The sequence below is a fragment of the Patagioenas fasciata genome, chromosome 3, assembly GCF_037038585.1.
Source record: "Patagioenas fasciata isolate bPatFas1 chromosome 3, bPatFas1.hap1, whole genome shotgun sequence".
In the NCBI taxonomy this organism is placed as follows: Eukaryota; Metazoa; Chordata; class Aves; order Columbiformes; family Columbidae; genus Patagioenas; species Patagioenas fasciata.
This window is the reverse complement of record NC_092522.1, coordinates 113,511,017-113,534,325: the sequence shown is the minus strand read 5'-3', so window position 1 is coordinate 113,534,325 and position 23,309 is coordinate 113,511,017. Positions and strand designations below refer to the sequence as shown.

At 39.0% G+C, this 23,309-nt stretch overlaps 1 protein-coding gene across 2 annotated transcripts; it reads left to right on the top strand.

Moving 5' to 3' along the window:
* The first annotated feature begins 384 nt into the window (after positions 1–384).
* On the top strand, positions 385–11,902 carry RAD51AP2 (RAD51 associated protein 2). 2 transcript variants are annotated; one of them, XM_065833196.2, is made up of 4 exons: positions 385–469; positions 1,829–5,872; positions 7,933–8,034; positions 11,515–11,902. In XM_065833196.2, the coding sequence occupies exons 2-4, from the start codon at positions 1,867–1,869 to the stop codon at positions 11,631–11,633; spliced, it is 4,227 nt and encodes a 1,408-aa protein (XP_065689268.1). In that variant the 5' UTR covers positions 385–469; positions 1,829–1,866; the 3' UTR covers positions 11,634–11,902. The 2 variants fall into 2 exon arrangements, with proteins under 2 accessions (XP_065689268.1, XP_065689267.1); XM_065833195.2 differs by having other exon boundaries at positions 399–5,872.
* Positions 11,903–23,309: the final 11,407 nt, after the last annotated feature.

The following is a 23,309-nucleotide window of genomic DNA, read 5'->3' as shown; positions in this document are numbered from 1 at the left end:
TAATCACAGAAGGAGCGTGGAAAAGGGCCATGGACACGAGCTTTTGTACATACAGGATCTCATGCTTAAGGAATTAGGCAATTTAGAAAAATACATCTGGCTTGTAAAAATAATTGGCAGCAGGTTGCTTGGCTCTAGTCGGTGACACCTCTTTGCTCAGGCACGGAAGAAAGGACTTTCCAACCAAACCGCAGTTTCTACAGCATCTTGGTGGCCTTTGGTGTATAAATCCCAACTCGTCTCTCCCGTTGGGAGCCCGCGGGAGAGGAGAAGCCGACGGCCTCTTTCCTTGCTGGCGGAGGGAGACGCTGAGGGAAGCAGTGGCCCCCAACCGGTGCGGTGCTGCGTTGTTGGGCGGAGGGATTTTTCCCGCCTCCCCGGGCTGTCCCCGCCGTGGCGCCAGGAGCGGGCGGGGGTGGCGGCTCCTTCGCCGACCGATCGCTCCTCGGGCTGTGCTCCCGTTCTCCAGGTTTCCAGCTGAGGCTGCCCCGTGTTCCCTGCTCGGAGAGCAGCCGGGTGCTGGGCAGCCAGAGCCCTGCCCCGTACCGAGGAGGGCTGCCGGGGCGGGGCGAGTCGGCTGAGGGGGATTGAGGGGTGTCCCCTCGCCACTGTGAGGGGAGGCACCACCGGGCGGGGTCGGGACAAAAGGTTGTACGAACTGGGAGGGAAAGCCGGTTTCCCTCACGGTAAAACTTGGTGCAAAGAGGAGGGTGTCTAGAGGGGGAAAGCACCTCAGGGACAGGGCAGGCGGGACCTGTCACCTTCAGCGAGGGGGAGACGCCATGGGGGGAGGCGAGCAGCCCTGCGGGGAAGGAGAAGGAGCCACAGGCTTGATTTTAACTCTCTGCGTTTTACAGGCGTCTCCTGCAGTCACAGCAGCGTTCCTTACCAAAAACCTGTGTCGTTACAGAAGCAAACCTGTCCAATTAGGAATGCTACTTGATTCTTGAATCATGTAGTCCTGGTTAAAAAAACAAAACCAAAACAAACTAAACCAGAACTTAATTATACACTTCATGAAACATTTTGAACCCCTTCCTGTATGCTCTCTGAGGCCAGCTCTGCATGGTGACTGGGTTGCTCTGAGATACTGGTGAACCAGTCTGTCACAAGCATAATAAATCCCCTCAATCGACATAGGAAATTTCATTTTGCTCAAATTATGTTCCACACACTAGGTAGATCACTTCTAAACCGAACCTGCTGCGTGCACTTAACTTGAGGAGGCGTGCACTTAAACACCATGGGCACCAGGACATTCAGCAACCTGGATTTGTGCCTGTGACACCACTGGTTTTCATATATGAAGCGACAACCTGATACAGTGTTTCATCAAACCTGAGGACTTTTGATAAACTTGCCTGCAGTTCCACATGACAACACACAGTGAAGACAAGATTGGAATTTTTTTTCAGCTTTTAACAATTTTAAAGAGTCCACTCCCCAGATTCAGCCAAGTTAATCAGTAGACATTATTTTCTTGATATTTGTTCTCAGTATTCATTTTTGGCAAAAATACAGTGTGACAAATGCATGAAGAATGTAATTAATCTGTAACTTGTTGGCACAGTAAAATTATCACTTATTTTAATTTTGCATACGTCTGCATTTTTACTTCAGTAAATAACTTCTATCTTAAATGCTACATATTGGTTTTAAATGTTGTTCAGTGATCCTGCCTTTATCTCAGGCATGTAATGTACGCAGAACAAATATCAATGTGGTAACACAGGTAGATGATAGAATTACTGGTTTTGTGTCCTGTACGTTTTGGAAACTGTTGAAAGATTGTTTATGCCTAATACTTCAATATTTCTTTATCTTTCAGGACTGTTTCAGCAAGTATAGAACTTATTTTTTGTGAGCATGGAAAATACATGTTCTGAAAGATTTTCATCTGCATCGTCAGATGAAGTTGAATGGTTCCTATATCCAAAGAGAATTAAAATAGAAAGTGATCAAAAAAACATAGAAAAAGAGGAGCAGCAGAAGTTAGAACAAAGCATACACTATATGGACAGATACCAAACATCACCACATGAGCCTACAGATTTATCAGAAAGACAAAACAGTTGGGCAGTAGAAAAGAAAAGTTGTGATACTGCAAGAAAAACTGGCATGAGAGAGTTTTTCCATTTTCAAACTTGTAGTAGTGAAAGATTTCCAGGTAGAGTATCAGAAACTAAACTGCCCAACAAAAAATGGAGTCCTGAAAATGAAAACCAAATTACTATGGAAGATGGTATTTCATTGAATGTGCATGGACAGCCTCCTGAAACAAAAGTATGCAATGTGTGGAATGCTGGTAACACATATGAAAACCTACAGGTACTAAATACACCCCAAGTGCAGCATAACAACAATATAGAATACAGTAATAAAAGAAACGGTGATAACAAACTCGATCAAAATTCTTCAGTTACACCTTTCAACAGAGACTTTTTTCAGATGGAATTGTTAAATCATAGGTCTGTCTCTGATAAAAAGTGGAAACAATACCAGCTTTTGCAAATTCCATTTTTTTGTGGCACCAGTTCTGTGTTTTCACGCATAGAACATGAGAAAAATAATTTCCTGACAAAAGTATGTAATGCAGAAAATAAAGATTACTCCAGCAGTGATAGTGAAACTACTACAGAAAGAGATAATAAAGAAAAAGATATTTCATCATCTCTAGTTCCAACATTAAAGCCTTTTAAAAGATTACAACTAATGCAAATCCCAAATTTTCAATTTTCTAACATTTCAAATAAAATGAATAGTAAAATGCCACCAACTAACTTGGAGGAGATGGATTGGAAGAATTTTAAAGACCAAGCATCTTTATTTCAATCTAAACAGATAAATGGTGTGCAAAAAGTATCTGAGACAGGGAAACAAAAATTGAAAAATGATGAAAGCAGGGTAAAAGTTTCCATTGTTGATTCTGAATTTAAAGAAAATAATTACCCATCAAGTAGCAAACAAGAGTGCAGTCCTTTAGCAGAAGGAGGAACAGTATCTGTAACTTATTCCAGAGGCAACAGCGCTGACACAGAATGTAATCAAATATTTGCTGAAAATTATTTGAAATGTGAAATGCTGGAGAATTCAGAATGTGATGATGACCAGAAGTCAAGGATTCTCATTTACATTAGCGCTAAAAGCATTCAGAAGGATAAATGTGTTAGCAATAATGATCTTTTGAAGAGAACGGGAAGGGAAAGCACTAATTCTAATGAGAGTGTGGCAGCTTTTCATATACAGACAAGTATTCCAGTAACAACAGAGGCATTGGGGAAAAATGAGTTAGATATACACTGTGGTGCGCGCAATTCCAGCAGTGACCTTAGCTTGTATGAAGCAGAATCAAAACCCTCTACAAAAGAAATACTTGATTTCAAAAGGTGCTTCACTAAAAACGTTTTATTTGAAAGCAGTTGTCCTCACATTATTGTGCAGAATTTCCCCGATACAAAAGTGAGTTTCAATCTATTTAAGAGAATGGAAATGTTCCAATTAAAGTTTTCATTTCAAAATACTTTGTTACGAAGGGTCAGGACATGGAATGAAACTTTGTATAAAGACATGCCCACGTGTCCGGGTGATGGTATTACACATCGATTTTATTTTTGTGAAACATTAAACGGGCAGTGTGATACTAAAGAGTTAGTAAAGAGCAATATAAATATGAGCCAGAACAATAAAATATGTATTTGTTTGCTGGCTATTATTTCAAAGCATCTGAAGGTGGAAGTACTAAAGACAATTCTTGCCTCCTTTTTCAATAGTAGGAATACTTCCTTGCCAGCTGAAGGAAAGTCTATGCAAGTGGAGGAACATTCTTTATGTGGCAGAATGCAAGTTCAGTTAAACTCTTGCACAGATCCTGCTTTGAGGCAAAACATGGAATTTCATAAAAAACATGAAGTGTATCCCTGCTTTGTACGTTCTAAATTTTTGGAACAAATTGGTTTTCAATTACAGAGTGAATACCAGAGAAGACATTTTTCTAGATCTTTAGGTGAAGAAGAGTCCACTTTCCTAAAAAGAGGAACCCTCTTTCATCACCAAAAGAGTGGATTATGTCAGGGGACACATGTCAGAAAGCACCACCTCTTACCCAGAGGGAGTGGAGGGTTCAGCACCTGTTTGGGGTCAGTCAGTCACAAAACCAGTATGAAAAGACAGATTTTAGTTGCTAAATGCCTAATCTTGCTGCAGGGCACTTTTGATTGTTCTTCAGTAGACAAGATGTATTGCTGCAATATCACAAAAATGCAGTATCTGATAGGAGCACAAGTTAGATTTTGGAATTACTTTTCTGCTCATTCAAAACTGAAATTTGAAAAGCTAAATAGTAAAGGTGCAAATCTGGAAATATCAGTAAATACAGTAAAGAAGGAGAAGAAGAAACCAAGTAAAATGTTTAATAGTTCTTTTCATGGGAAAAGTTTAAAAGCTTTGCCTTTTGTTATATGTGAAAATAAAAAAGCTGAAACAACTGGATGTGGAAATTACATGAAGTCTACAAATGAAGTCACAGATGAAACCACATATACCATGAAAAAATACTCGGGTACTTCCAGTTTTATAAATGCTGATCAAAAAGAATTTCCCAAGTCAGAAAAGTTGCAAATAAATTCTGATAATTTTCTTTCTAAAAAATCTTTTTCTATTTTTGACATATATGAAAAAATTCCGCTTACTACTGATTCTGAAGACTTTGACCAGATCCCAGTTGTAAACCAAGACAATTCTGTCAAAAACATGTTGTCTGAGGAAAATGAAGTCACTGGTTCAAAAGGGGTTCATAATTTTCCTATTAAATCAAATGATACCTTAATACTACCTGAACAGTCAAAGCCAACTACGGAAAAATGTAATTCTCTCTTGTTACAAGATAGCCAAACAAAGCAACCTGAATGCTACAAAATAATAGATGCATATAGCCCACATTTAGCGAGTGAAAAACTAGAATATCAAAATACATATTTGAATTTTGAAAATGTATTTCCTGCTTCCTCAAGTGTTTATCAGTTTGTGCCTTTGCCACTAGACAGCAGATCTTTCGTCAATAAAGATGAAGCAGTAAGTGAAGATGGACACTGCAGGGATTCCTCAAGTGTGGATAAACAAAAACAAAGTGAAAAAATGAATGCCATGACACAATATCCATCCAAAGGAAGTCCTGCCGTGACAGATACACACTTGGAATTACAGGCTAAGGAAACAGTGCAGTTTTTTTCACAAGGGCACACACAGACAAAAGAGGCCATTATTTTAGAGCCAGCAGCTTTGAAACGACATCCTGAATGTGTAAAAGAACAGGAGGAGATAAGTGATGAACAAATGCATGTGACTAATGAAAGTCAATGTGAGACTGTAATGAAAGACTTGATTATGTCATATTCAGAAGATGAATCTAAAACATTCACTGCTGCAGAAGAGAAATTAAAAATGCATGTATCTGTAATGAACAATGGATGTCTTGAAGTGGTGAAAGATAAGTATTTACCTCTAGAAAACAAAATCACATGCGAATTTGAACTGAAGAGAAAATTCGATTTAGTGCTAGAAGAGCTACATATGTTTCATGAAATTAGCAAGGGAAATGAAAACAACTTATCTAGTTTGGAAACAAACTCACACAATTATTGTGAATTAAATAATTCTGAGGGTGTAGCTGAAGATGTGACAAGTGTTTCTCAAAAGAAAGTGTGTATTTCTTCTTCAGTCTGTGGTACTGTAGAAGGACAAAACATAATTGACAGTAATGAAATTTCATTAGCTGAAAAAAAGTCGAATGACAGTGATGACCAAAAACTGTCTAAGGAATATTGTGTTTCAAGACTGTCAAGTGAAGATTTGCTGCATTCACCTATTGCAGAAGGTAAGCACATGGAATTGTTGGCTGTTATGTTAATAAGCAAATATAAAATTTTAGGCAAATATTTGGTTTGCTGTGAAGGTGTATCTCTCAACTCGGGTAATTCTGTAACAATTTCTGAGTTTTCATTGAATTGTACAAGGTTTGTGGGACAAAAGATACCTGCCTATGAGTAGCCAAATGCAAAACAACTACACTGCTACTGCTGTTTGCACACTGTGCTGTAGCAGTTGTAGCGCAGAACACAGCCAATTTCAGGCTTGCTCCTACCTGTCTTAATGCAAATTCTAGCGCACATTATTTCTTTTGTCTTGGACTTCATCATAATGAGACCTAAAATCCCGCAAAGAGTTAAAAACTCAGTAAGATGCACTTTTGCAGAGAGAACACAATAAATACACAATACAATATTCAGAAAGGAGACAACTGTTTCCTTACAACTGGTGTGTTCTACTGAAAGCTTTTGAAGTGTCATGACGATGAACTTCATCTTTTCAAAATGGATTTTGCATAGTATTCAGAGGTCTGTTTTCTCTGGGAGGCCATGTTAATAAGGAGTCAAATAGTTGCCAAAAATCATTTTGCAGTTAAGTGATCAGTGGTGACAGTCACCTGTTAAATCTCTCTGATTTGTTTAAGACCTGGAGGTGAACACATCAGCCAGTCTTGCAGCATTTACATGTGTTTGCCTCTGAAACAGATACTAATATCTTCTGCTTAAAGAGCATTACTTAGGGAAAATAAGTAGTTTAAAGCAAGTCCGGGTAAGAGATTAATAAAGATATATGAGTATGTTCACGAGTGGCAGGCACTACTTGTCATGTGTGGTATTTGTATATTTCTCTTAAGAGTGTGTTCATTATCTGTCCTCGGAAGTTAATTCTGGGCCATAGATCCCAAGTAGGTGAAGGAAGTTTACTACACTAAATTTCTTAAGCTCAGAAAGCAGCAGGAGGTTTCTAAATGTATCCTGCATTTAATCTTTCTCATGGCATTGCCCTAAGCAGTTCTTGCCTGTCTCTTTGCTTGTATGGAATTCTGTTTTTTCCATCCACCATAAAGGGAGCATATGTACTTCACAGTTCTGGCTTCCAGACCAGACCCTCACAAAACTTGAGCAGTACTATAGTTATGTTTCTTTAAAGTTTAGATGCTGCCTTTCTTTAAAAAAAATATTTTTTTCTTAAAGAAACAGAATTCTCTGCTTCAAACAATATCCAGGAAATCCGCTTTGTAAAATCTAACCCTCCTACCCCATTTGCTGCAGAATGAAGAGATGTTTAATGAGTAAAGGAAGGACACTGAGAAGAAAAGCAGTTGAATGCTGTACCTTTTTTACAAATAACTCCTGTGTGATAAGTAAATTATTCAGCCACTTTTCAAACAACATGTTTATCAGATTTTGTATCTGAAATTCAGTTTGCAGAAATAATGAGTTCTCACAGCTGCAAATAACGTCAATAATAGATATACTTTGGTCATATTTGCTGAATTCTGTGATAAAAATGCAGCCATCTCAAATTTAGCATCTGAAATCAATTTCTTGGAGAGTTGGCTCTAAATTTATAAAGTGAAGATTGTAGGGGTTTTGTGAATGTAATTAGTGTTTGTGAAGCAATTAGAAAAGTGTCACGGAAAAGTCCCGGAGGAGATTCTCTTCAGTGGAGTTTTAACAGTGTAATGTGCTGCAAGTTACACCTGCGTGCCTTGCCCCAGAGGTGTAAACCTAGCAGATACTGGATAAATTGCTCACTAAGTGATCACTTTTCTGCCTAAGTCTGGAAAAAGAAGATCCAGTTGGAAAAAATAATATGTCATCAGAGAATTAAAAAACTGCATCATTGCATCTGTACAAAGGAGAAATTCATGACGTGTATAGATAGCTCCTGACAAGCCTCTGAGAGTTGGACTTCGTAGCTTCATTAATATTTCCTGTAATATACACGTATCTGTTTTAGTCACATCAACACGAACTGCAAATTGATAACTAGATGAAATACACTTAGTTATTTGTTTATAGAAATGAGCTAAAGTATTAAATGTATTTATGCTTCTTTTTTAAGGTTATTTTGATGCAGCTTATGATAAGCCATACACGTGGAACCCTGCTTTTTTATCCTGCACACTTCTTAAGGAACAAAAGTATAATTTACAGAAAGAGGCAGGTAAGAGTAATATTATGTTATATGTGCCACAAATATGAGTGCTAATAAACTTATTTATCAAACTTCTGTATTTCTTTCTTATCTTTTTAGTTTTCTCTCCATAGCAATCACATTTTATTTAATTGTACATTACTAGAAAGCTGTCCTGTCTTTGGCTTGGGTCACAGAGCAAGTCATGCAGATGAGCCTTTTTGTACTTTGGATTGAAGCAAAGAACTCTAACAATGTGGGGTTTCCTTTTCTGCTTGCTTTGGAGCCATTTGGAACAAACATCTTTGCACCTTCAAACATTGTAAACAAGATGTACTATGAAGAAAACATGATTTTATATACTTTTCTTGGAAAAGCTGTAGATTTGGACACATTGTGGAAGGAAATTCAGAAGGATGTTGCCAATTGATTCCTTAAGATTTCAAAAAGCAAGCTTTTGCATTTTTTTGTAACATTTGGAAACATTTACTAAAACAAAGCTATTGGTTTATTCTGAAATGAAATACTTAAACTTTGTGAGTAAAAGGCTACAGATGGCTTCTGTTTCACTAAGTAAAATAATGTACAGATATTTTCACTCACTTTTATTCCCCATTGCACCTTCTAAAGCTGGTGCACACTTTGCTGTTCCCAGAATTCAGAAAATAATTTCCTTCATTCAGGCCATTCTGTGAAATAATGAGACTGAAAATCTTGAACATTTACAGATGACCCGTGGTGTTCTTGTCACCTGTTTTTTAATTGAAGATATGTCAACTTTTGATAATATTTCTTACACTTCTTTGTTGTTTTTTTTTTTTTTGTTTGTTTGTGGCAGGTAGATTCTTCTTTCTTACTTTTGTAGTAGGTGTTATTATTGCTCAGGGAACATTCAAATCCCAGAATGTTTATTGTACGTAACAGTACAAGGTGGTTGATACTAAAATCTTGGAAGTTTTGTTCAGATGGGGTTGAAGCTTGCTAGGTGGACCATTGGGGATCCTGAAGAAGATCAAAATATGGCTGAACTTGGATCATCTTCCCTTTCTTCTTTCCCTGTTGTTTTGGGCCACAGGGCCAATGGCAAAGAAAACCAAACATTTTCTCCATTGCCATTAGCAGTAATAGTCCCTTTACATTGCTTCCTAGTCTTTTTTAAGTTCCCATCTGAGCTTCTCTAGAAATATTTGGAAGAAAACCTGAGCAATGAGTGGCTTCTTTTTTTCCCCACAGTTGCTGAGAAATCACACAGATTTCTAGAGAAATGGCAAGTTTTTAGGGCAATGACAAATTTCTGGGGCAATGGCAGATTTCTAAGGCATTCTACACCTATTTTCCAGAGCTTTGTCAGAATCAACAGACACCCAGTACACTTCCAGTAGAAGACATGAGAAAAAATTTAATATTCCCTTCATCATTCATTCTCTGTTGATATCAAATAGGGAACTGCTAAGTATCTTCTTTCCTTGAGGAGGTACATTGCTGCTGTGCTGTAATCTGTGGTTGGCAGAGACAGTTTTCTTCCATTCACATTGAACATTGCCTTACAGATTATTCTGGAGCAAAGAATATAACTGGTTTTGTCAGGGGGAATACTATGTTTACTCTACTGATAGGAGTTAAGGTTTGAAGTTTTGCTACTATGTGGTTGTCTCCCTCCATTTTTCAGCAGGATTCTGAGCCATCACATATGCTCTTAAATGATTTGGGTTGGTTATGTATCTTGGATATGATCACTCTGTTTCTGCTGTGGAATCAAAGCCTATTAATTTAGCCAGTTTAGTTGCCGAAATCCTGTGGCTTAATCCAGCATATTGCTCCCATAGTTATAAAATTAGGAGGTACAGCTTTTATACTTGCTGATATCAATGAGTTCTTTGTTTTACATTTCACTGTTCAGTCGTGTGAAGTGACTGTTACCTCAGAAACTGTGGCTGTGTTGGAACGGAGATCCTTAGGTGGGACAAGAAGATTTACACTTCAGCAGTTTTACAATGCTGCATGACTAACCACCATGGTTTACTGGCTGCATATAGACCCTTAACACTTGATTTGCTTTTGGCACATGCAAGTTCCTCTGCCAACTGACTCTTATGAGTCTTGTAAAACACATAGCAGCACAACTATTTCATCATTTACTTAATGAAGCTTTGGGTTTTTTCTCATCTTATAATTTAAAATTCTTGTGAAAGGCTTAGAGTTTTTTTTTTCTCTCTCTTTAGTAGAATTCTGAATGAGTGCTTAAGGCTCTGATAGGCTCACTATTTGATATCCTAGCTAATTGCTCAGTGTTTCATAGTTTTATAGAATCATAGAATCATTTCGGTTGGAAGAGACACTCAGGATGATTGAGTCTGACCATAACCTAACTCTAGCACTAAACCATGTCCCTAAGAACCTCACCTATACACCTTTTAAACACCTCCAGGGATGGTGACTCCATCACTTTACTGGGCAGCCTGTTCCAATGCCTGACAACCCTTTCCAGGAAGAATTTTTTCCTAATATCCAATATAAACCTCCCCTGACACAACTTGATGCCATTTTCTCTTGTCATATCACTTGCTACTTGGGAGGAGAGACCAACACCCTCCACACTACAACCTCCTTTCAGGTAGTTGTAGACAGTGATAAGGTCTCCCCTCAGCCTTATTTTCTCCAGGTTAAACAGCACCAGTTCCATCAACCACTCCTCATAAGACTTGTGCTCCAGGCACCTCACCAGCTTCGTCGCCTCCTCTGCACTCTCTCTAGTATCTCATTATAGAACAATGGAAAAGAGAACTGGAAAGGATCTTGAGAAACCTGACACCTTCTTATGTGTTTATTACTTCTTCCAGATAACTCATTGTCCTAATCTCTAGTTTACTAGGCCGTGGATTTCCGTTTTTCCCCAGTGAGTGTATTATTTTGTGCAAAACAAAAAAGCTTCTAAAGGATGACTGAATCGTGGTCCAGATTGCTAGATGGTGTATACCTTACCTAATAGACTATGGAACAGAAAGTCCACATACTTGTTCTACTTGTTCATACAAGTTCTGCTTGCCGTAAAATGAGGGGCACAAGACAAGGCATCATGATTGTTACCACCAGTAGAGTGATGGTGGGCTCTATGAGTTGGATTTTTGCATCTAAACCCCTCAGACTAGTGGCAAGTATTGAAGCAGACTCCCCTCAGCGTGTCCCCTCTGTCCCAGAATGGTAATTTGTATTGAATTATGTGCCTTTGCCAGTCTCTCGGGAAAGTTCTGTAATGTTAGGTTGAAAATCCTAATTAGAAGTAATCTAAGTAGTGACCCAGCTCTTAGCATTACAACTTCAACCAAAAAGAATATTTTAGAAGCTCTAAACCTGAAAGAAATAGAAATGGGACAGGATGTAGTAAAGGACTGAGAAGCTGTAATTAACTTTCATCTAATGTACATATCTTGGCAGTATGTAGTTCTGGTGTATATCATATTCATTCTGGTTTTACTTTCACTTTTTATTTCCTTTTTTTTTTTAATGTAGGATACTTTCTGTCCCATGAAGTTATGAGAGTGCAGCCTCTTAAAACATGCAAGGGCCCCATCAGGATTGGACTATCAAGAAAAGCTCGGCCCAAACAGCTTCATCCGTATCTGAAATGACTTGCTGGATTCCTTTACTAGTCTTCAAATGGAGTCACTCTGCCTGAAAACTGTTGAAATGTTTTTATGTTAAGTTTTTATGTTGATAGTTTGATATTTGTGGTCTATGGGGTTTTTTTTAGATATTAATATTGCAGTATTTGCTAGTTATTTATTTAGGAATACTCCTGTGAATATTTGATAGCAAAGGGAATTATAATGAATGTTTACTAGTAGAAATGTTAATGGAAAGATGAGGCCCTTTTAAAGTTTATGTAATATTAATAAAATCTGACATATATTTCTTATCTATTAAAACAAACTGTTGAAATTCTTTGGCTTACTCAGACATTCTTAGAATTCTCTGTGTGTTTATATATTTTTTTAAAAATTAGTATTTTGAAGAATATTTGTTACAATTTGTTACAAATGTTTGGAGAGGTGTACAGGAGAATTTCAGGAAGCTAAATTTAAATTACTAACTAGGGAGATTATGTTTTAGGCTTCAGAAATCATTTGCCGTGCAGGAGGGGTTTCCTTTGAGTTCCCTGCACCTGTCCTTATAGAGAAAGAAAACTCTTGAATTTCAGTGCAGAGCTGGGAAGGAGGAAAAGTGTAAATATTACAGACAGAATGTCTTATTCTGAGGGTGCTGATTCCATTGCATACAATATGGAGGCAAAATACCAGTACAGAAATTCTGGAGACTATCTGTCCCAAGAAATAGGGAAACTTGGGCTGATTGAAGCATACAGATATTGGTTGGGGACATCTGTTAATAATGATGAATATATTTATATTGTTGTTATCTAGTAAAGAAAGCAACAGTTTCAACTGAACTAGAGTACAGCAAGAAACAAATATGGGTGAAGTCTGAAAAAAATCACGAAAGTGTCAGAACAAGAGTGATCTGATAACAGATACCAAGAAAAAATCTTTTAACCCTCTGTATGCAGCTGAACAAAGTTTTTTTAGAAAGACCATATTTTACATTGCGGTGTACGAGAATTTCAGTATAACAAGCATTACAGAATAGTGATGGTAAACCCCAGTACATAGTACTTGGTTGCAGCTGACAGAAGGAAAGCTGAGCAAGATGAATCGGTAGGAAAATACATTGATAGATAAGTTATTCCATAGAATCTCTAACAACAGTGCAAAGATTAAATCACTATATAGTTTAGCCTCTTTAGCAGCAACCTTCAGAATATGTCATACCTAATAGTAAATATATCAGTATGCATCTCTAAATAAGAAAAGGAAATTCAGTACACAATATTGATGGAAATAAATAAGACAATAAGATCTAAGAAAATAGTTACAATTTCATTTATGATTTCTGTTATTCTCACATGAAATAGTAAAAATGTCAAATGAACATTTGTTTCTAAGAACAGCTGGTTCTAAAACAAGAGTTTCTAAACTTATCTGTGGACCATATGTTGTCCAAAAGGTGTAGTAAGTGCTATGCACCTGGTCTAACAATAATTTTACACAGTAAAACTTACTAGTTTACCCATTAATACTTTGAGGAGGCAAGTATAAATCTGTCCATGCTAATGGAAAACATATTTCTGGAGGTCACAGCACAAGAAGCTATTCTTCCTTTATCAGTAGTCCCAATCCATGGAGAAGTGTAAAAGGTCTAAGGAAATGGGCAACTAGAAAACAAATTCCAAAGCAATTCAGAAGCAGATCCTAAGGCTGGAGCACTGACCAGCTCCCTTGGGAATGTGCCAGTGAGCCTGAGGAGCCCAGTCAGGCAGCTGGATGGGTGTGTCATGGACTGGACTAGGTAGCACCTGCACCGTGAGGAGCAGATTTCTCTGTCTCAGGGAGGATGACTGGGCATTATAGACCAGGGTGACAATGTGGAGGAGCTTGTGGACTCGTGGCTGGTAGCAACCCCTAAATGACAATGGAAGGTCACTGCTTTGTCTTCTTTGTACTTCATTTTAGCCCTCGTGTGAGGACTTGAGGTTTTTTTAGTTGTGAATAGGCAGTAAAAGGATGCTGGTTTCTCAGGGCTCTGTAAGAAGTATCAGCTCAAGTTTCTCTGGATCCCAGTAAGTACCAATGGATCACAATTCTTTAGCAAAGTGTTCTTTATTGTGTACCCAGCACAGAGCAAGGAGAGCTGGTCTGTAGGTATCTGAATGTCTCCCCTGGAGTATTGTCCTCACAGCTGGATGAACAGCTCTTTCAGTGCTGCCCAATATGAATTAGCTTTCAGGAGTGACTTCTTACCAATAGCTTCTCTAGCTCAGATTGGTAAAGGTTAATGATAGCCCCTCTACTTCACTCTGGTGAGGCCGCATCTGGAATGCTGTGTCCAGTTCTGGGCTTCACAGTTTAAGAAGGAAAAGAAATTACTGGAGGAAGTCCAGCGGAGAACTATGAAGATGATTAGGGGAATGGAGCATTTTTCCTTTGAGGAGAAACTGAAAGAGCTGGGTCTTTTCAGCCTGGAGAAGAGAAGCTGAGAGGGGATCTAATCAATGCTTATAAATATCTCAAGGGTCAAGAGGATGGAATCAGGCTCCTTTTGGTGGTGCCCAACAGTAGGATGAGGGGCAACAGGCACAGGCTGAAGCACAGGAGGTTCCATCCGAATATGAGGAGAAACTTCTTTACTTTGAGGGTGCCAGAGCCTGGAACAGGCTGCCCAGAGAGGTTGTGGAGTCTCCTTCTCTGGTGTGGCAGAATGCAAACCCCCCTGTCTCCCCCCCGCTCCTTCAGTATGGAGGGAATAGGCACATCTCCCTCCCTCTGCTACTTGAGGCTAACAGCTTCTTTTGTTTGGCCCAGAGCACCCTGGCCAGGGCCATTAGGAGAAGGGATTGCCCAGGCGCCAGTGAGCTGCTGGGCACCTGTGACCAGTGTGGGGGATGTTTGGAGGCTTCAGGGGCGCCCCACGCACGGTGTGGGGGTGCAGAGAAGCTTCTAGAATGCCTACAGTCAGGTCTGATCAGCCAGTATAAAAACGGGACTCTCTCGTCGAGACTGGGCCCATCGTCGCCGGTCTCTCGGAGCACGAGGAAAATCCTGCCGCCGAGACCCCTCCTCCCCGGGATGGAGACCCCGTTTGCCTTGCTGCCACGTGTGTGAGTAAAACCCTCGCACAATGGCGAGTGTATTTATATTCCGTGCACATTTGCACGCGTACTTTAAATTATTTCCTCGCACAATCGCAAGTGTAACTTTATTTTCTCACACAATTGCGAGTGTATTATAAATTTATCCTCGCACAATCGCGAGTGATTTTCCTCCCGTGCTTCCACATAAGCACGTGTAGTATTCCGTGCACATTCGCACGTGTAAGTAAATTATCCCTCACAGAATTGCGAGTGTATTATAAATTTACGCTCGCGCGATCGCGAGCGTACGCTTTACCTTTATCTCTTTAAGAATAATCCCGCACCGTGTTCAGGCAAGTGTGTACTCCTCTGGGACTCGGGGGTGGTTCCGGCATTGTTTTGGGTGAAGCCACGTGCATGCACTCTGTGGACCGCCTGTTGTACTAGTTGCTGCCCCTTAATAATTTTCCTCAACTGATACCCGAACCTATATTTAAGTCACTTTTGGAGTGCTAAAACCCTGTTTCTCACCGGTTTAATAAAAGTTGTTTTGGACCCTGTTGTCCCTTAAATTAGCCTCGGGGTGCCTCCGTGACATCTGGAGACATTCAAAACCTGCCTGGACACCTTCCTGTGCGATCTGCTCTGATGAACCTGCTTTAGCAGAGGGGTTGAACTAGATGATCTCCAGAGGTCCTTTCCAATCCCAACCATTCTGTGATTCTATAATAGGAGGATTCCTTACAATTTGGGAATGATACTTCTGTATTTACAACACGTTCTCTGATCTCTTTGGGAAAGCCTTTCCCTGTGTCATTCCTCATCCTACACCTAGGGTGGGAAAAGATATGTTTACTCCACTGAGCCATTTTCCCATGTCCTCCACCTCCATTGGCCCAGACAATCAGTCAAGTAACAGAACAAAACTCAGACCATGCAGACAAGTAGAAAGAATAGTCCAGCTGAGGTATTATGTAAACTTTATGCTTCACTGATCTTTCAGCTGGAGATAGCTACTAACAGCATGCCCTCCTCTTAAATAACAGAGGAAGGGTTGGCACTGGTGATGCTCAACTGGCCTTCTGCCAGCCTCCACTCCCTAGCCACCACCAGCTGGAACAGCTCAGGTACCTTCTTACAGCGTAGAGAAGAACGTGAGCATTCAGCTGGGTAAATCAGCGATATGAATTGGCTTTGTTCCATTGACAGAAGATAAGGGAAAGGCTGAGTTACTACATGCCTTCTTCACCTCAGTCTTTAATAGGCAGAATAGTTGAGCTCCAGGTATGCAGCCCCCTGAGCCAGAAGACAGGGATGGGGAGTAGAATGAAGCCCAAATAATTGAAGTGGAAATGGTTAGTGACCTGCTACACCACTTGGACACACACAAGTCTATGGGGCCAGATGGGATCCACCCGAGGGTGCTGAGGTGATCACTGAACCACTTTCCATTATCTGTCATCAGTCCTGGCTAACTGGGGAGGTCCCAGTTGACTGGAAGTTGGCAAATGTGATGCCCATCTACAAGAAGGGCTAGAAAGAGGATCCAGGGAACTACAGACCTGTCAGTTTGACCTCAGTGCTGGGGAAGGTCATGGAGCAAATCATCCTGAGTGACGTCACACAGCACATAAAAGAAAACAAAGTGGTCAGGTACAGTCAGCATGGGTTTGTGAAAGACAGGTGCTGTTTGACCAACCTGATCTCCTTCTATGACACAGTGACCCATGTAGTAGATGGAGGAAAGGCTGTGGATGTTGTGCACTGAAACTTCAGTAAAGCCTTTGACACCGTATCCCACAGCGTTCTCCTGGAGAAGCTGGCAGCTCATGACCTGGATGGGTGTACTCTGAGATGGATAAAAACCAAAAGGCCTTTGGTTAAGGTTCTTAGGGACACGGTTTAGTGCTAGAGTTAGGTTATGGTTGGACTCAATGATCCTGAGGGTCTCTTCCAACCAAAATGATTCTATGATTCTATGATTTTTGGAGTTGTGTGTGTATACGCCAAGCAAAGATCCTGCCATATGTCTTAGCATATTTTCTCAAAGAAATGTGTATAGATTTTGAATGTTTTCATTCCAGACATAGTATCTGGTGTTATTTTTTGAACTAACTAAGCTTAGTAATGCTGACTGTAAGAGAAATACAAATGTTAAGTGCCATTATACTTTAATAATTATGCAGAAAATGTTAAATATAATTTCTGAAACATTTTTATCAGCTACTAGAACAAAAGATATAGTTATGGCTCATTTAATACAAAAGGGTTCAATTATAGCCTACTGAAAGCCTTGAATTCTGTTATACGGACAAATATATGTGAATTTTTAATAAATAGTAATTCAATGTATCGTTTTTATCTGGCTTTCGAATGGCTGGATGCAAAGCTAACATTGCCCTTCTCAGCGTATTTTGGATAAATGTGAGTGATTAACAAGTGAACAAATGCAAGATTGTTAAAATCCATCTTAATAACAGCACCTCTATAGTAGAAGTACTGCTATTGTCTCTGTCAGGGAATTGAATTGAAACAGGTGATGAAGCCTGTTACTTCTTCTCCTGTTTGAAGCCATTACTCAAACAAGAACAGATGACAAACTTTTGAGGGAAAATGTCTGAGAAATGGCTGGAATGACTGTGTATAATAAAACGTTCTTCATCAAGCAAGATGGTACCAGGGCTTTTTGTGAATACACCTTACCAAGAAGCTTTGTGTGATTCAGGATGAGCTCAACATTTGCTCTTAGAATTCACATCCCATTTTGATTGTAATGCTCTGCTTCCAACATGGACATCCCATCATGTTGTTCCCACATTGTTCCCTGGCCAAGCTGCTGAGGCATCTACCTCCTGTGTTCTTGCTGAGCCATCAGCAGAGCATTTCTAGAAAGACTGTCAGGTAAACTCAGAATGCATTTTAAAAATACCTTGGAAAAATAGAATTTCATAGAAGGATTGATAGAATCATAGAATCATAGTTAATTTGGAACAAAATTGCTTCTGTTAAGTATGACTTAGGTGAAAATGAAGATAAGGACACTGGTCTTAACATTTCTCCATTGATGATACGGGTGATAAATGAAAGGCTGACAGCTGTCTATATGAAATACAGCAATTTAACATTTACAAGTGATAATCAATTTCATAAGCAAAACTACTCCATCATGAGTTGGTAAGTTAACCACAGAAAACAGAAATCTTATATATGCTACCGTTTGATATTTGATCTGAAGAAGACACTAAGTGTTGATAGCTAAAAAGAAGTGCATGTTCCATTTCATCATTTAACATCTTTCCACCATGAGGCCCCTTGAATTATTGAAGTATTTTTAGCCAGGAGTCATAATGAAAATTCAATACAAATTATATTCAGTGTATGCACTAAAAAGATGCCTGGACTAATTCTGCATTAAGATACATTATGTCAAACTGTAAGTATGCAAAAATACGCAAAGCTTACCAAAGAAAGGTGAAAAATAAGTGTGTCAGCATGCATATATATATATATATTTATATATTTATATATGTACATGTAAGACCTACCATGTGTTAAAGTATAATCAAAATGTATTTTCATTAACTATGAAATTGTGGATCCTCTAATGCAACATGTTGGCAATGACATATTTCACAATTTTCAACAGAGGTTATGGCTACACATGAAGAAGTGGGAAATGGATTGAATTGACTTGGGAAAGCCCAGAGAAGACAATGAGGTGGGCTTGAAGGTGACCTGAACTACTTTGGGGACAGAACTGTCTCTTGCCATTGGTTAGTGAGGAAACTTAGGGAAAGCATGTTCTAGAGTCAGTGTTTTCAATGGACTGCAGGAGTTGAACAATCTTTGTTATTTATAATTTGCAGCTAAGGCTGAAATAGATAGCTGCTTAAAGTGTTTTCCACCACTAAAATGGTATTATTCTAAGGTTTGCATTCCAACAACATTGAGGACCTCTCATCACAAACTCACTGTTTATGGCAAAATATTGCAACAAAGATTTGGTTCTGTCCCAAAGATCTTTCTTACAATAAGTTTTTCAGTCTGTCAATGTACCTTTGATTTATTAATTGTTTATTGCTCTGACATTTAAGGAAGGCAAAATGCCAAAAAGAAAAGCAAACTTTCCAAAAAGAGCAATCTTCAATTTACTTCTACACTGTAGATAAAGGAATCTTTAAAATTATTTTGTTTATTTGGAGGAGTATGTTGATGGATGCATGAATGAAGCCATGGTTTATATGTATGCAACAGGCAGGGAGCTGACCATGGGAAAGGTAATGTCCTATAGATTAGTCTGAAGATGGATCTTGAGTTTTATTCTTCTCATCAATTCCAAACGTTCCCACTCTTTCTGAAGCAGATTTTTTTGAGGCTTTGAAGGTAGCTCCTCGTGCCCCTTACCCTATGTATCAACTCTTTCTTGCTGTCGCACTTTCTTCCCTCTCCATAGCTGCTTTTATCCCAGATTTTGCTGAGGTTCTGGGAGCAGGGTGGGAAGCAACAAGAGCTGGACTTTCTTATGATCAGCCTTGCTCCAGCACAACTTACCTGCTTGGGCTTGCCAAAGTTCACCTATTACAGAATCACAGAAACACAGAATGGTTGTGGTTGGAAGGAACCTCTGGAGATCATCTGCTAAAGCAGGTTTGCCCAGAGCAGATCATAGAGGAATGTGTCCAAGCAGGTCTTGAATGCCTCCAGAAGGAGACTCCACAACTCCTCTGGGCAGCCTGTTCCAGGCTCTGGCACCCTCAAAGTAAAGAAGTTTCTCCTCATATTCGGATGGAACCTCCTGTGCTTCAGCCTGTGCCCGTTGCCCCTCATCCTATTGTTGGGCACCAATGAAAAGAGTCTGGTCCATTCTCTTGACATCCACCCTTGAGATATTTATAAGTATTGATCAGATCCCCTCTCAGCTTCTCTTCTCCAGGCTGAACAGACCCAACTCTCTCAGTCTCTTCTCATAAGAAAAACGCTCCATGTTTATGGAAAAGATGTTCTATGCTTATGCCTCAGAAGTACACCATAACTGACCAAATGGGGTGAACTACTGATCTTGTCCAATATTTTCACTGTACAAGAGGTTCTTCTGGAATGGACAGGTGTTGAATTGTGTCAATGGGCCTCTCTGACCACATTTCTCTAAGCCTGCATTAACACTGGCAGTTCTGAGTTACCCAGCTTCAAAATGATTAGCATGTTGTAAAAAACCAGTAGTGTTAGAAATCTTCAATTTCCAGGAACCTATGGAGTGTGATGGTCAAGGGCACCTGAACATGATATTGATATTGGAGCAAATACCGTAAGGAGAGTGCCATGAGAATTAAAAGGTAACTCTTCTTTTGCTCTCTATGAAAAAAGTATTTGTGGATAGTCCTATGTTCATTTTTTATGTAGCTTTCTATTTTATATGCATATATATATTAACCCAGTCATTAGCAATATATCTTTAAAAAAGCTTTTAGTTTGATGGAAAGCTGTAGAAGAAATGTTTTGACAGATTTCCAGAGAGGATCTTTTTAAAAAGATGATGAAGGCTTGAATTATGCTTGTATACTACACTATACTACCCTTTTATCCCTTGTATTTAGTATGTTATTGCTTAAAAATAATTATAGGGTACAAAGAATGGAGGTATGAGAAATAAGTATAGTTAATACTGAATTAAGAATACAAGACTGTTCACAAAACTGAAGGCACAGCATAGAACGTGTTCATCCTTGTGAAAATTCTTCCTTTGTAAGTGCTGCCAAGGTCAATGTCAGCTTGAATTCTTTAATGCATAATGTAAGTGCTAGCCGTGCAGATTAGATCTGCCCAGAGCTATTCTTGTTTGTTCATCCAGCTTTTAAAAATACATGTTTGTGCTCTTCTATTAAAAAAATTTCCATTAAAAAAATCAGGAGTCCAAGCTTGTACCAAGTCTTTCATTATACTCATTCTCCACCCACTTTTCATTTTGCCCCAGGAATATGTGCAAACAAGTTTCCAGCTGCACATTGCTGAATGTATTTTCATATTCAATAACAAAGAAATTTCCTGCATTTCCTGGATAAGTTAATGAAATTAGATTTTATAGGGAATAAAAATAGTTCAATGTTAGGACTCATTAAGTGAATGTTAACGTTTACTAAAATGCTGAACTAATATTATTGAACGTGGAATTGTATTTGTAATTGCTTTTATTTCTAGAATGAATCTTCACCTGCATGAACTATGTCATTAACAGCACAAAATAATCCAAAGTACAGCAATATTTCATGCAGTCCCACTTACCCTGTTAAAGCTCCTTTTCTCTGAGGCTTCCAAGGAGCGAGAGGGGAAATAAAAAGAGAGAAATAAGTCCTTTTTTTCTTTTTTTTTTTTTTTTTTTTAATTGTAAGGTCAAATGTGAAGTAGTTTGACAATTGCCAGATCTTCTTAGGGTTGATACTTGTAGGGTTCTTTTTTTGCATCAAGGTTTTTTTCTCTTGCAAGGAAAAGATTGGAAAAAATTCTAATTAAGCCTGATTCCTTGGGATGGTCCTTAAGGATTCCTTGAGACACTTGTGCATAGGACAGGGAGGTTCCTGGGCAACCACGAGGAGGAGCAGTAGGAGTCTGTCAGTCTTTGCGCTTAATATCTACATACATGGTCATTTACCGCTTTGCCCTTGACAGTCTTTTCCAAGGAGCTCAGGAATATCTCTGTAACTGCAGATGGACACTTGGACAATACCAGGGTAGAAATCTGTCAGAAATACTAACAACTTCTCCAGGATAATTCAAAAATATGATATCAGAGATTTCCTATCATCCATTATTCTGGACTACCAAATACACTTGCTGTGTTTCAAAGAGGAGATATTGGGCTTCCCAATTTGATAAAAATTGATACAGTTTGATTGGCACTGAACCATCTGAAATTCAGGGAGGTGATGACCTTACAAATATCCCTCTCGATTCCCATGTTACCATGTGACTGTGTCTCCTGGCTTTACTGTTCTGGAGAAAACTCTGGTTTTTAGAATTTTAAACTACTATTTTCTTCTGTCTCTTGCTCACTTATCTATCATTGCTGTGCTTCCTGCTGTTGACGCCTGGGTTGCTAATGGCTTCTCAAACTGACCCTGCCATAGCCTGTTGACACTGTGAGGCTTTCTATTGTGGTACTGACTTTGTATCCACCACAAGACACTGCATCTGTTGTTGCCGTACTTGTCCCACTCTAAATTGTGGCAGTTCTTACTGTGTTCCTGTGAGTTACTGACAATTTATGTCATGCTGCTTCCTCATGAGAAGGGTGATCTCTCTTAACACTGTGCAAGAGATTATTTTTGTTTGGTGGCTGAGCCTAGCATGAAAAATAATACCTGAATTGGAGTTTTATTTATTTATTTTTTAAAAGATATTCTTTTTGGAGAAGACTTTTTTTGAAGTTTTTCTCATAGTAATGAAAGGCTAAAAATATTCATTCTGAATTAAGGAAACATTTAGTTCAATATCAAACTTAGTATTTGGTTTCCAGTGTAGATAGTTCTAATGAAAGTAAACAACAGAAATACAGCACTAAGTTCTAAGCACCAGTTACCCTCATTGCCCTCAGTGAGCAGTCAGGACACTTGTACAATGTATGGGAGACTTAAGTTCAAATCCTCCCTAAGAAACCTCACTTCTTCACCATCTGCCTACCTGGTGCATGTTCTAGGTGTCATACCATGTGGATGTACCTTTACTCAGACATTCAATGTCAGATGTTCTACTTTGTGTAATTATTTATCAGGAATTGATGGCTGCCTGTTCCACCTTCTCAGTAAGTGCAGGAGTGTTTAACCTGTTGCATCATTCTCATCTCCTCCTCATAAATATTTAAGTATTTGTACAAGATGAAAGAGCTTCAGAAGAAGAAGGAATTGGAACAACTTCTGCTAGAATGCCTTGCAGTCACTGCAGTGGTCATATACTCTTTTCTGACATAGTGTTCTGAGATCTCTGCTCTTAAATGCACATTGTAATAAATGCTTTTGTTGTGGTCTTGTTGAATGTAATTCCAATGGTTTTGATGGTACTTAAAAAAAAAATCATATTCCTATGTTGCGGAGCTCTGAATTCTGCAAGAATGCAGTGACTCTTGGAGCAGAAGCCATGCATGTACCAAAAGAATTTGTTTGCCATCTCAGTCTCAGGTTAATATCAGTTCTTGAAGGAGGATTAGTCTCTGGGATGATAACATTAGTAATGAGTTGTGATTCTTGGAGAACAAATTGACTTCTTACTGACTGTGTCATCTCTTCAGTTCCTAGACAACCATAAATTTTGAAGTATGCAAGTCTAAGTACTCAGTCTCAGTTCCATTGAAATCCACTCCACAGAGAAATCAAATCCAAGTATATCTGCCTAGAAAAGATATGAGTTTGGTCTCATAACAGTATTCTTACCTAGCAGAGAGTCTCCAAAACTTTTTCCTTGTTTCAGTCTGATAGTACAAAAATGAAGAAAAGCTGTTAAGCTTAGGTATAACTAAACTGGAAATGGCCTTCTGAGGCACCCTGTTTCTGCTATTTCTTCACATGAGGTGAAGAACTTTGTTGCTTTGCAGTCATTTGACTGAACTCCTCCTGTCAACCCCCACTGTGGG

Excerpts from the sequence above, each read along its gene's own strand:
- RAD51AP2 (XM_065833196.2), top strand. The coding sequence starts at position 1,867 with ATGGAAAATACATGTTCTGAAAGATTTTCATCTGCATCGTCAGATGAA. Across the intron at positions 5,873-7,932 it reads GCATTCACCTATTGCAGAAG|GTTATTTTGATGCAGCTTAT; the intron begins GTAAGCACATGG and ends TTCTTTTTTAAG. Across the intron at positions 8,035-11,514 it reads TAATTTACAGAAAGAGGCAG|GATACTTTCTGTCCCATGAA; the intron begins GTAAGAGTAATA and ends TTTTTAATGTAG.